Source organism: Watersipora subatra, chromosome 1 (assembly GCF_963576615.1).
Source record: "Watersipora subatra chromosome 1, tzWatSuba1.1, whole genome shotgun sequence".
NCBI lineage: Eukaryota > Metazoa > Bryozoa > Gymnolaemata > Cheilostomatida > Watersiporidae > Watersipora > Watersipora subatra.
Genome location: NC_088708.1, coordinates 77,982,870 through 77,997,009, shown reverse-complemented (window position 1 = coordinate 77,997,009; position 14,140 = coordinate 77,982,870). Strand labels below are relative to the sequence as shown.

The window sequence follows — 14,140 nt, the reverse complement described above, 5'->3', positions numbered from 1 at the left end:
AAAAGCGGAAACGAATTATACAGAAAACAACCTTGACTTAATAGTAGATAAAAAAACTTTAATCATTATATTCATTGGGGTTATGTATTGATCATGTGTCACATGTTCATTGCTTATTAATTGCTGGACCTAAGGCTTATTCAATATGGATTTCCCTGTGGGACGAAATATTGTCTAGGAGTATGAATTCTCGGAATTGATGTATGCACGCTGCATATTACGCATTATCTTTTGTTTGTTATAGTTGCTTGTTTTATTGTTCAATAACTTGATTTTTGCACTTCGTTTTAGGGAAGTTTCTAACAAAAAATATCGAACAACCGTTTCTCGATTTTTCATAAATTAAGTTATGCGGAATTTGATGTTAGAAATTAGTTGAGATATAAAATATTAGAAGTTAAGATAAGGCAACGTCATAACACATATAAACAATGTTACGGTAAGAAATAATAGGCTATTAAGCTCGCCTGCAGGTGAGATAGTAAAGAATTCATAAGACCTTGGACAGGCATATGACTGAAAGTCTTAAGATAAACATATAATGAGCGTGGGTTGCATCGTATTTTGATGCTTATTAAACAGATATAAATTTTATACTACAAATAATGAGTACCTCGGCAAGTTAATTTTCCATCTGTTAATGCCTTACGCTCGCCATGCAGAGCTTTCTCTGAACAATCATACTTATAGAAATCTTGAATGAGGAACAAAAGCTTTGCATTGTTGACTTCAAATAGGAAATGACTCAAATGAACAAACAAGCTCTATTTTACAGCACGCATACAAATGTACATCGTAATCAATTTGATGTGTAAAATAACTAGCGTATCATACCTTATGTGTGATGATAGCTTAGGCTAAACACTACATATGAAAGGCTCCATGTTTTTTTCACTAGCCAGCACTTTCTATTTTTCTTGGTTTTAAGGTTTGCTATAAGCTGCAAGCTTTATGTGAGCAGCTCTGTCCATCGTTTACCTTTGATCTTTGCGCAAAACTGACTGCAAAAATATGAAGTACCCGGCTTAAAATTAGTACAGTAGCTATATAGTGTACCAGCATTACACATTAGATTAATGTCAAACAAAATATTGCAGGTCTGTGGAATTTTACGAACTGTGTAAGTATGTAACATTGAGCTATAAGGTATATGTTCCTAGTGTCAGTATCTGCAGTATCATTTGATAATCAGCTCCCACAGCCATCATGAGAGCATCCCATTAGTAGTATTACTTGCAGCCTAGGAATTAAAGCAATAAATAATTATTCTTAAAACAATAAAGATAAAGATATATTAATTAGGAATATAAAGAATATGTAAGAATATAAATAAACAACAAACCTGACACATTCTGTAGAAATTGTACGACGTTTTAACAACTTGACTATAAACATAAATATTTCTAAATCGTTTGAGATCCTTATCAGATGCAGCTGTAAAAGTCTATTAGATAGCTTTCATGTTGCCACTTTGGCAGTGTCAAGCCCTAAACTTGTTTAAATTGGTCATCGCACATAAGATTCAGTTTTGAAGCTGATGTTGTCTTCTCGTGGTAGGATAAACCTTACTAGTGCGCAGGTATCTTAGTGTATCAGTATATACTTGTAATTATTATTAGCCGGGTTCATCTGATTTCATAGTACATCTGGTCTTTTAGTATGCGCTCAATAAGGCAGGAGACCTAAGACTCCCTTAACAGTGGAGCCGTGAACAAAGATTCCTCAACGTATCCTAGTAGTGGCAACTTGCTATTCACAGTTGATGATAAGCTTGTGGGCAAATCTATAATTGTTATGGCTTTCTTGTTTGAGTAATAGCTTTTTAAGTGTTTCCATCAGGCAGCTGTGACTACTATGGCTTGTGGAGAACTCTATTGACACCTTTTTCTGCTATAAGGTCCACATTTCATATTTAAGCTCATAACCAACTAGTTGTATAATGCATTAAAGAAGTATTCATTACTATGATATCATAAGGGCTGTATTGCATTGTTACCAGTACCGGGGCACCCAACCTACAACTCTGCTCTTAATTTCGCAATCTTTAAGCTATACAGAACTGCTTGTTCAAACTTAGAGTACAGCATGCTGACTTTTGGCCACATTTTGTACATGTTTTTATTCCTGCATCCCATATTATTAAATATGTTTGTTTGTTAATAGTTTGCGAGTGTCATGGAGTAAACACAATGGGATCTCGTGATTATATAAAGATTACTACAATGGCCAACAATGTTCCTCGAAAAACTGTGAAAGGTATCATCTATCTTGCAGTATCCTTGGACTTATCATGTTATTATTATTGTTATTATTATGTTGTCTGCTGGTCGCAGGGCTTGCTAAAGTCTATTTACAGTTACCGTAGTTACGGTTAGTTGTGTAATGGCTCATATCATCCCAAAATACTGTTTATTCAGTGAACGCTGGAATACAATCGCAAGCCTGGGCATTACAGTCTTTTAGAATCGTTACTGTAGTTTTAGAGATAATCTAGCATTGTCTTATAGCTGTTCTGTGAATGTATGACATTTGGAAAGCAGATATTTCCTCTGTGTTTTGGTAGAAGCTGACTCGCTGCAGACGGATGAAGGGAGGCTGGTGAAAAACTGCTTGCAGAACACAGAAAGTATTCTGCTAGCAGCTGCTAATGAACCATCATTGGCCATGTATAGAATAACGGTGAGTATTTATTTGTTCACTTAAGGAGTTGTCTTTCACCTGAATAATTCTGCATACGAAGCAGAAGCTAGTCTTTGCTGCACATTTGTAAGCTCATAGGTCAGCAGTGAGTCTATGGTTTTGTTGTAGTAATGGTGAATGGTTTAGACAATCAGTTAGAGCTATTTCTATCATACGATGTAATACAAATAAATTAAATGTAAACACTGTACATTGTCATGAGAAATTATCAAAAGAAAATTAAATTAGAAATATCAATAAAACTATTTGATTCGGAGTTGAAAGAGACACCTTCGATCAAATTCTTAAGAATTCATTTGGACAGTCACCTGATATGGGACACACACATCAATAAACTAAATAAGCATGTATTATGAATTCCGGAAGTATTATGAATTCCAGAAGTATTATGAAACTAATATACAACACAACACGTTTTTTAACTCAAAAATTAGTTACTGTCTTGAGTCCTTGGGAAATGCTCCATTTTGATAATATACAATATTTAATAAACCACCACTAATTTCATCTCGGTCCCTGTTTGTTAGGCTGTCTGTGTTGCCTGTTGGCAAACTATCAGTATAAAATTCTCTTGATAGCTCATTCAAAATTTTATTCAAGCGATGATGAAACCAAGAAGGATTCACACTATTACACCAGATTTTTAGAAACCAACCTACCTTTACCATTATTTTATACTGCTTCAGGTAAAAAAAATCGAATACAACGTACCATCACAATGGAACAGTCTTCCAATAGACTTATGTACAACCTCTGCATTTACTAGTTTTAGAGTTAATATGAAAAGCCATTTGTTGAACGTAGATTCCTAGAGGGAAGACCTGCTGTTTAAGTTTGCCAATTCTTGTGGGACCAGCGCCTCGACTAGCTGCAGTGCTACTGCGCATGTGGCCTCATCTGTTGAGGCCACATGCGCAGTAGCACCAAAACCACCAAACCTAGCTTCCAAGTAGTTGGATTACAAGAGTGCACCACCACTCCCAGCTAAGCTTCTTTATTTTGTTCAGCCTAATCAATATTATAACTATATCTTTATTTTTGCTTAATGTTATATTTCTACTCATTGATGAAATGAAACACACGCATAAGCAGGAGATTATATAAACTTTTCCAGATAATTTGAAAAGTATATTAATTGGCTTGCTTGTTGCTTGAACTGCGTTATAGTGAATACACCCATAGTTTAGTACTGACTGCAGCATTACATATCATATTCTATATTAGTGAAAGAAGATTACTCCGACAATTCATAGATGTCATTGTATCGCCATTACTTTATGTGTATCGCAATTTTATAGCTGACGATGCATTTTTTAGTCATTTTCTCTCGTATCAGCTATTAATGCTCCTTCTGCGAGCAAGCAGCAAGGCTTTACTTTGTCTGATAACCTATGCTGGTCACTGTTCAATTGATATATTGCTGCAGGAGCACGTGAGGAAATCTGTTGTGCAAATGGTTGGTACAAAAGAAACATCTCAGGCAACTAGTGATCGACTGACTGGGGCCATATATGACACTGATTACGCCATTGCAGCGAGCGCCTCCGCTGCCAAGTCGTTGGATACTTTCAGAGCTATAAATGCTGATTTAAAGAACGCTATCCACATATCGCAGCAGCTTGCGTATAAGATGCAGCAGCGAAGGTCATCGGGTCACAAAAAGTAGTTTTGGTTGTAATAATTATACTTTTGAATTTATTATGTGATGTTTGTAAGCTCAATGTTACAATGCCTGAGATAGGTTTCTGTAGAAAAATGATGAAGACAATATCAACACTGTATAACGCATGGAGAGGAGTCCGCTGTTCTATTATGGCATCTTCAGAAGACTAGGGCTTACATCTGTGTATCAAAAACGTGAATCGCAGAGAGGAAGTGGTCATTCTACAAATGCAATAAACAGAACTTGTCTTCAACATTTACTACTATTTTAGTAGCATTATAGACTGTGAATACTGTAGCGGTATGATCAGTATTGTAGATGGGTTAGATACCTTGGCTCCCTGATTTCTTTTTAATGTTAAGTGGAAGTGTAACTTCGCAGAAAGGGTAGTAGAATATACTGGTAGTACTACTGATAGTAGAGGATACTGGTAGTACTACTGATAGTAGAGTATACTGGTAGTACTACTGATAGTAGAGTATACTGGTAGTACTGCAGATAGTAAAGTATACTGATAGTAGTACAGATAGTAGAGTATACTGGTAGTAGTACCGATAGTAGAGTATACTGGTAGTAGTACTGGTAGTAGAGTATACTGGTAGTAGTACTGACAGTAGAGTATACTGGTAGTAGTACTGATAGTAGAATATACTGGTAGTAGTACTGATGGTAGAGTATACCTGTAGTAGTACTGATAGTAGAGTATACTGGTAGTACTACAGATAGTAGAGTATACTGTTAGTAGAGTATACTGGTAGTAGTACTGATAGTAGAGTATACTGGTAGTACTGATAGTAGAGTATACTGGTAGTAGTACTGATAGTAGAATATCCTGGTAGTAATACTGATAGTGGAGTATACTGTTAGTAGTACTGATAGTAGAGTATACTGGTAGTACTACAGATAGTAGAGTATACTGGTAGTACTACAGAGAGTAGAGTATACTAGTATTACTACAGATAGTAGAGTATACTGGGAGTGCTACAGATAGTAGAGTATACTGGTAGCACTACAGAGAGTAGAGTATACTGGTAGTACTACAGATAGTAAAGTATACTGGTAGTGCTACTGATAGTAGAGTATACTGGTAGTACTACAGATAGTAGAGTATACTGGTAGTAGTACAGATAGTAGAGTATACTGGTAGTACTACAGATAGTAAAGTATACTGGTAGTAGTACAGATAGTAGAGTATACTGGTAGTACTACAGATAGTAGAGTATACTGGTAGCGCTACTGATAGTAGAGTATACTGCTAATACTACTGATAGAAGAACATATTGATAGTACTAAAGATAGTAAAGTGCACTGGAGGCCCTCAAAAACTTGTTCTAATTCATTTTAGAGACAAACAACTTGTCGAGTGTTTTGAGAAGATAGGCATATCAGGAGGGAAATTGTCAAAGCACTTTTTACCACTCGGTTGCATAACAAGATAGTCGCCCCACGTATTTAGATGCTCTATGAAGTGGTAAAGAATCGATTTTCTCGTAAATAAAATAAATTATAGAATATAAACTCAATAAGAAAACCCTTGCAGCTCCTTATGCAGTTGAGACAGCCCTCGCCATTGCTTCTACCCATCCTGCACCTGTGGCAGCAAGCTCTATATTGATCGCTGGCCAGCAAATGGCAAATTAACCTTCAAACATTCCTTGAGGCTAACGGGTGCCTTGATTCTATTCTACACAATTTTTGGCCAACAGGTGTTAACATTTCCTCAGAGCAATATTGAGTGAATGTATCCGATTGTTTATATTTTTAGCAATTGTTGTACAGGAATCATAAGCTTTACACGCAGACATCCGCGTACACATACATCTGCGTACATGGACATCTGCATACACGGACATCTGCGTACACGGACATCTGCGTACATGGACATCCGCGCACACAGACATCTGCGTACAAGGACATTTGTATAATACTCACACTCTGGCACAGCCCAACGAATTGACTCATCGATAAAGGTTCGTTAGAGAAGTGAGAGGCCCGCTGCAAAGCAGAGTAATTAGATTATAGGCAGTGATGATAACAGAATCTTTATGTGAGCTGCCAATTGGTGCAGGAAGCAATGCAACACAAATGAAGCAGCTGATGTAACATAATTACTGTGTGATGTGGCGTCACATTGCACAGAGAAGCAAGAATCTACCGTGAATTGATTTACTTGCCTTCCGATATATTCGGCAGTGGACAAACATGCCCAAGCTAGCATTTAATAATATATTCAGTGTAGAGCGGTTAGCGTGTTAGCATTGTGAGAGGTCAGAACATGGCCATGACGTGTAGCATTAAACGCCGACCATGGTCAAATGTCAATTCAGGTGTTGATTGTATTTTCAGTTGTTGCAGCGATTGAAGAGCAGTGAAGTTTCATGACAGCGAAACTTCTGGCTGTCAGCATGGATGGTATGAAATATTTTATGCTCCATGAAGAGAACTTGCTTACAAAAAATTTATTTAGCCTGTGGTTATGAAAGGTAAAAGAAGAACTCCGTTAGCCTGTGGTTATGAAAGGTAAAAGAAGAACTCCGTTAGCCTGTGGTTATGAAAGGTAAAAAAGAACTCTCTAGCGTAAGGTTATGAAAGGAAAAAAGAACTCTTTAGCCTGGGGTTATGAAAGGATAAAAGAACTCTTTAGCCTTTGGTTATGAAAGGTAAAAAAGAACTATCAAGCTTTCGGTTATGAAAGGTAAAAGAAGAACTTGTTAGCCTGTGGTTATGAAAGATAAAAAAGAACTTTTTAGCCTGTGGTTATGTAAGTTGAACAGGCAATTTCCGTCTAATAATAAACCTTTTTAAGCGTAATGACAGATTTAGAGTTAAAATGTTGGAGTCTATCATTAACCATTTCCTGAAGGCACCCTAAAAGCTTACCTCATATATGCGGGCTATGTGCTCGTGTACTGAGTGCTCATTGATGGGTGGATCAGTGTTGCTACCCATCATGCCGTATATGGAAGTGACGACTTGTAAAAATTCTCCCTTGGACACCACACCATCCCCATTGATGTCATATAAACTGAAGATCCACTGAAGCTTGTCTTCCACAGAGCCACGGCTAAGCATTGACAGCGCCATTACAAACTCCTAAAGTGCATGCAGAATGTGGCTGTCATAACTTATTTAAGAGCCCAGCATATATGTTGAAGCTCATATACCTCGGACTGAGTTGTGACATTGCCAGCAGGTACTTGCGCAGCTGTGAATTGTTAATAATAGACAAAAGATAAATCATCAGCCTCTGCTAGATAACAACCTACAAACACTGCTCCATAATAATGTAAATGCTTCATTCCAGAAAGGCAGTTTTAATACTAGCCCATTATAACTTGTTCCTTGTTGTTATCCAAACATCACCATGAACAGGTGCTCTCGCACAACTATCACAACCACAATCAGGTGTTCTCAGAAACCTATCACAACTATGAGCAGGTGCTCTCAAAAACCTATCACAACTATGAGCAGGTGCTCTCAGAAACCTATCACAACTATGGGCAGCACTCTCATACACCTATTTTTATTCCATCTTTTGCAGTTGACTTGAAGCCTCTAATAGCCCTAAACACTTTGAAGGTGTTTAGGCTCTGCAGTTATTTCCCAATATTAACATGTTTTCACCGTTGCCACTAATTGATAACGCAGTTACATACTAAGAATAGCATGTTTTCATCTGTCATCACTAATTAGCGAGGCAGTTACATCAGAAATAATGAGTTTTTATCGGGTCATCGCTAATGTGACAGCAAAGTTTCTGTGAGAATATCTTATCACTTTTTGAGGATGTAAGTTTTAAATGAACCGTGTAAATATATTTATAACACATTGGTAAAACTAGTTCAAAAAAGCAAATCTTAAATTCACTCATAGCAAAAATACTGAAAATTTTTATCCAATTAAATCTAGTATCTTCTTTGAATTCTAATATCTTAACTCTGACCCTAATGTTATCAGGCAGTCATTTTATTCACATACCTCAAAACTCAGTGATCCATTCTTGTCTTTATCAAACGCATTAAATACATAGTGAGCGTAGGCTGTGGAATCTACAAAACAACTGATTTTTACTCTAAACTCACACAGGATTAACAAATGGCTGCTCATCAATAACTAATCTAATCTCATCATTTATGTTTTACTTGACACCAAACATAAAGTATCACTAGAGTTTACATGAATATCAGCTAAATTAACTGATAGGACTGGCTACGAGTCAGTCATGTGAAGTTACCGCAATAAAATTTTTGACTAAAGAGAAAATTTACTAAGTTTTAAAGGAGGCGAGAATAAGGGATACAAATCAACGACTGAGCAACCGTAAGTTTGTACAGCAGTTTGAAAAACTCTTTAGTACCACGAGAGGCGGAACCAGGTGCATTTGCTAAACTGAGTCAGACAGTGTTCAAAATTTTTTAGTTGATCAAATATTAAAACAACTTATTTTCCTTATTTTTAATATATTAAAACCATTCAAGTGTGCATTCTTTAGAGAAGAATAAGCATTAACAAATGTTGACGAGAACTTCTGAACTACAAGTAAGATAACGACGCTGTCAATGGGTAAAGCTTGCCATCTGGTATTTGAAGGCAGCAAACATGAACTCTATACGACCGGAAGAGACGGCGGACATGTATGCATTAAATGAAGTAACATCATGACTTGTGGCACCAAACCAACTGGTAAACTGGTTACAAAAGCTGCTACAAAAGGAATGTTGTTTATCTGTAATGCTGTCTGACTGTTGCCCATGAGCTGCCAAATCATGCATTCGTAAGTGGAAGACTACGACGTGTAAGATATATAATTTATTAGCTTCTCTCCGTCATCGCCTCTGCAACAGAATTAGTGCGTTTGCATAGCGGCAAAGAGCAGTCCATCTGTTAGTTGAGTCAGTCGTATTTACCTCCTTGGGGAAAGAATTGACTGTATATTATTCTGAATGTGTCTTCATTAGCAATCCCACAAGGGCACTCCTAAAACATAGTTCACAACCACTTGTAACCACAAGGGCACTCCTAAAACATAGTTCACAACTACTTGTAACGCCTGATATTTTAACCATCAGTTGTATATCAGCTGCTAGTGACCTGATGAACTTCATGGCAAGTTTTTGCAAAGCAAATCAATCACGCTAGCATGGTAATTTAATGTAGACTATGAGCTGAGGTCAGCAGATACTCATAGATACAGGGCAGCGTTGATGATTACCATCGATTACTGATATGTAAATCACTATGCATAGAAAATCAAACAAAAAATGCATTTATGTGTGAGATTTGTAATTGACCTTCTCATAACCTATTGAAGGTCGCCATAGCAAAACTTTAGTTTCGCACACAATTTTGTTTTCTTGCGGCATAGCTCTTACAAACGATTTGATGAACTCGCTTGCTCAAAGAAAGAGCCAGTTGCCCTTTGCAATATTGCCACTTTTGGATCTTGAATATGCCAAATAGCAGCTCATAGGCACAGACTTATTACGTTGAGTCCTGATCTGACGCGCAGAGTGCGCATAAAAAGCTGGAGAAGATTTCTAACTGAAAGTTTTTCTCTCCTAAAATCTTAAATTCTTCTCGCCAACTCGCCAAAAACTAGCATTGTCGGCATTCGCATTGTTATTCACATTATTAAAGCTTTCCTGAAAGTCAGAAGCTAGTCTAACCCGTAGCGACAGGAGACGACTACAAAGAGTAAAAATGATAAAGGAAGAAGTACCTGCTTGAACCCTCTGTACATAGTCTTTAACTCTTTCTTGCTGAACTTGGTAGTCCTGCAGAGGTTGTCTAAACTTTCTGGTTTGTGTCTTCCTACTTGCTTTTCAAACACGTCATGTTCTGTCGGAAAAATTAATGATAGTTGTTAAGATAGATAATGGAAGATGTCCGATTGGTTCACATAGTTGAACCCGCTTTGATTTTTATTGCAATATTTTCCATTCTTGGCATCAAAAAGTTTCAAGTCTTCCTTGTATAAATTTTTGTTTTTGCGATTACGACATCACATGCCGATATCTTTTTATTCATTGTTTTATTTTTTGTGTGGCACCATATGTAAAAGCTTTTCTATAAAGATGAATATGAACTGGCTAATAAATGTATATATATATTTTATATTTATATATATATATTTCTCAAAGTATGTCCGTATGTGTGCTCTAGGTTTGATTGTCTGGCTATAGCAATTATTAGAATAGTTGTAGCTAGACAACAATGCGGATGCAAAGTCATGGCTTACCGCCATTAGAAACCCATCTTATTAAGCAGCTTACTAGAATTTTCCATTGGCAATGTGCCTGGCTAACAGCTTGAAAGACACAGTTGTTTGACAAAGTTTTAAAACCTTTACAGTTGTTTTTATTTTTTTCTTAATTTATTTCAACTACACAAAACACTTCTCTCATGATATGTAATTTGAAAGTTAGAATGGGAAATGCTGTTATATGTTAAATATAAATCCATTTTCTGTCCAAATACTTTTTTATTACCCGGGCAACGCCGGGTAACACAGCTAGTATACATATATATATATATATAACTTACCAACCATGAAATATGATAATTAGTATAAAAATTGTTTTGAAGGTGTTTCTGTTAGGTATGAAAAGCATAAGATGTAATAATGTTTAACTAGCATATGAAGACTATTCATATTATTATATTATCATCTCTATAGACTGCTCTGAGCTGCTAACTAGCTAACTTTTTGTCATGAAGTATAAAAGAATGGTGGCATCAAAGGCTTAGCTATTGTTAATCTTATAAGAATCAGTTTGAATCAAATCCATTAAAGTTGAAGCGGTGCAAAAAAGGCTCTTAGCTTGTCTTTTGAGATTCAAAACTTTTTCAACTTAAGACATGTAAAATATCTGAAAAATACATAATAAAAATATTAGCCTGCTGTTTCCCACCTCCTAAGTACATCGGGTCTTCATATTGAATCTTACTGGGAGTCGGCTGTTTGTATTGTTACAAAGAGAGGATACTATGTTATATTAACTGCGTACAGCTTTATCCAGTTAATCATATAATAGCACATGCGGCAAACATTAAGTAAGTAAGATGAAAAATGACCATTCTCTCTCTTACCTTCACCCACTAGTCACTCTCTCTTACCTCCACTCACTAGTCACTCTCTCCTACCTCCATTCACTAGTCACTCTCTCTTACCTCTACTCACTAGTCACTCTCTCTTCACTCACTAGTCACTCTCTCTTACCTCACTAGTCACTCTCTCCTACCTTCACTCACTAGTCACTCTCTCTTACCTCCACTCACTAGTCACTCTCTCCTACCTTCACTCACTAGTCACTCTCTCTTACCTCTACTCACTAGTCACTCTCTCCTACCTTCACTCACTAGTCACTCTCTCTTACCTCCACTCACTAGTCACTCTCTCCTACCTTCACTCACTAGTCACTCTCTCTTACCTCTACTTACTAGTCACTCTCTCTTCACTCACTAGTCACTCTCTCTTACCTCTACTCACTAGTCACTCTCTCTTCACTCACTAGTCACTCTCTCTTACCTCCACTCACTAGTCACTCTCTCCTACCTTTTCTAGTCACTTGCTCCTACCTTCAGCTACCTAATTTGTAACGAGTGGATTTCTAAGATCATTTTCACGAAAGCATCAACCGCGAGTTGAAAACTTTATGATTTTTCAAGTAGCATGTTAGTAGCTTGTTACATCCCACGGTACCCTTTCTGCAATTCTATCCTCAACAATTGTTTTAATTAAAAGAAAATATGATTAGTAGATGATTTTCATTCACATTTTATTAATAAATTTGGCTGTTAGTTTTCTGTATAGGACTTTTTCAGTAACTGAACATTTGGTGTTACATTGGAACATAAATGCGTATGTATATTTGAGTTAGTGTATCCGGCACCAGTACTGCGAGTAAATAATATCGACAGTTATAAAGTAACCCATTCTTCCAGATTCTTCCACATTCCTTCACCCCTTACCAGTTTACATACCTGTGACAGCTCATACAGTCAACTACCCACCATGATGTTCAACAGGTTTGTTAATTGCATATTTCCATTGAAACTTTTAATCAGAATCACTTGAATTCCAATTTTAAAAAATCAGCAGAAGAATATTTTTGGACGCAAACAAGCAAATAAACTTGTAATTATAACATTAAAGTTCATGCATGCCCATGAGCTACCAGTATAGTAGTACATACCATCAGCAAAGTTGTCTTCCGGTTTCGTTTGGGTTCCTTTGCCTTTTGCTAGACGATTGAGAAAACGATCAAAAAGACCTCGTCGCATGTGTGACTTTGGTGATCGTTTTTCTACAGTGGCCTCAGACCGAACGGAAGAAGCTGCATACATGACAGTTGGTAAAGAGAGCCGAGCTCAACTATACAAAGTACTGTACAGCACAGTACAGCAGTTTACCACACTGTACACCTCTATATGACTTTTAATGTTTTCATATGAGAGCGTAATAGAGCGTCTTCGTAATAAATTGCTGAGTGAACGTTCTATTGTTGAGTCGTTCTACAGCTCACTTGATGGCCGTATGACTAGAATATAAGGCTTGTCACTCTTATGAAAGCACGATGAACGAGGCATAGACTAGAGCAGTGCATTATTTAGACTGGTTTTTGAATGTAACTTCTTCCTTAATCATAATTCACTTATTCGATCTTTGTAAACCAATGAGATTTAATGCTGTAATTAGGTCAGAAAGCAAACCTGGCTAAACCAATAATGTTTCTCATAGTATATGCATGTACTAGATCATAGAATGCTAATTGCTCGCATATCTTATCAATATTTTACATAATTGCTGGCAGCTATTGTTTCAAGATGCTGTGTTGATATGTTACACATACTGGTTTACTCCGGTATGCCGTAGTGCGGAATATTATAACTCAAGGAATACAGCCATAAAAGTCTAAAAGCCCCATGGAAACAGTTTCATGTTACAAATGCTATCAATAATGTTACATATGCTATTATGCATGTTACATGCGCTATCATGAATGTTACATACGCTATCTTGAATGCTACATATGCTATCAAGAATGTTACATATGCTATCATGCATGTTACATGCGCTATCATGAATGTTACATATGCTATCATGCATGTTACATATGCTATCATGCATGTTACATATGCTATCATGCATGTTACATATGCTATCATGCATGTTACATATGCTATCATGCATGTTACATATGCTATCATGCATGTTACATATGCTATCATTAATGTTACATATGCTATCATGCATGTTACATACGCTATCATGCATGATACATACGCTATCATGCATTTTACATACGTTACTTTGTGAGCAAAAGAAGAAAACTCAGCAGGACAAGTGACATTGTTTAGCATTTGATCAACATGTTCGGACTCAAAACATCTAGTAACAAGCATCACAATGTTTCAGTACGCGCACACTATAGGTTATGAACTGGTTATCATATCACGATCATCATGTTGGCATGTTCATTTTGTTTTTATTACAAAAGTAAACATGATATACATAAAAGCAAATAAAGCCAATACATCCATGTATACAACATTCAAGTCTAGCTAAAGTCTAGCATAAGCCTTGCCGAGCCTATGCTTATCAAAGCCCGAGTTGGTGCTTAACATTTATGCTAATTTGTGTAACTTTTTCAAGGTAATCTTCTAGTTTGCTTTCAAATACCAAATAATAATAAACATGTATATAAATTATTGCCTCACATCTGTTAACCTAAGTGGGGTGGCAATGTCTACGTAAACTCGGGTCTCCTAACGGAG

General features: G+C 36.6%; 2 protein-coding genes across 2 annotated transcripts; one reads left to right on the top strand and one right to left on the bottom strand.

Annotated features, from left to right (window-relative positions):
• The first annotated feature begins 121 nt into the window (after positions 1–121).
• Positions 122–4,778, top strand: LOC137396249 (BLOC-1-related complex subunit 8-like). Its single transcript, XM_068082439.1, has 4 exons — positions 122–201; positions 2,164–2,256; positions 2,564–2,679; positions 4,127–4,778. Exons 2-4 carry the CDS (start codon positions 2,190–2,192, stop codon positions 4,364–4,366), a joined length of 423 nt encoding a protein of 140 aa, XP_067938540.1. The 5' UTR covers positions 122–201; positions 2,164–2,189; the 3' UTR covers positions 4,367–4,778.
• On the bottom strand, positions 4,460–12,877 carry LOC137396241 (calsenilin-like). The gene is made up of 7 exons (XM_068082426.1): positions 12,559–12,877; positions 10,083–10,201; positions 9,271–9,340; positions 8,342–8,412; positions 7,244–7,456; positions 6,296–6,358; positions 4,460–4,584 (listed from the first exon to the last, which is right to left on the bottom strand). Exons 1-7 carry the CDS (start codon positions 12,707–12,709, stop codon positions 4,537–4,539), a joined length of 735 nt encoding a protein of 244 aa, XP_067938527.1. The 5' UTR covers positions 12,710–12,877; the 3' UTR covers positions 4,460–4,536.
• Between the last annotated feature and the right edge of the window lie 1,263 nt (positions 12,878–14,140).

Coding starts and splice junctions, on each gene's coding strand:
- LOC137396249 (XM_068082439.1), top strand. CDS start 2,190: ATGGGATCTCGTGATTATATAAAGATTACTACAATGGCCAACAATGTT. Junction 2,257..2,563: donor TCCTCGAAAAACTGTGAAAG/GTATCATCTATC, acceptor GTGTTTTGGTAG/AAGCTGACTCGCTGCAGACG. Junction 2,680..4,126: donor TGGCCATGTATAGAATAACG/GTGAGTATTTAT, acceptor ATATTGCTGCAG/GAGCACGTGAGGAAATCTGT.
- LOC137396241 (XM_068082426.1), bottom strand. CDS start 12,709: ATGTATGCAGCTTCTTCCGTTCGGTCTGAGGCCACTGTAGAAAAACGA. Junction 7,457..8,341: donor ATGGATCACTGAGTTTTGAG/GTATGTGAATAA, acceptor CATGCACTTTAG/GAGTTTGTAATGGCGCTGTC. Junction 4,585..6,295: donor TCGTTGGGCTGTGCCAGAGT/GTGAGTATTATA, acceptor TTGCATTTGTAG/AATGACCACTTCCTCTCTGC.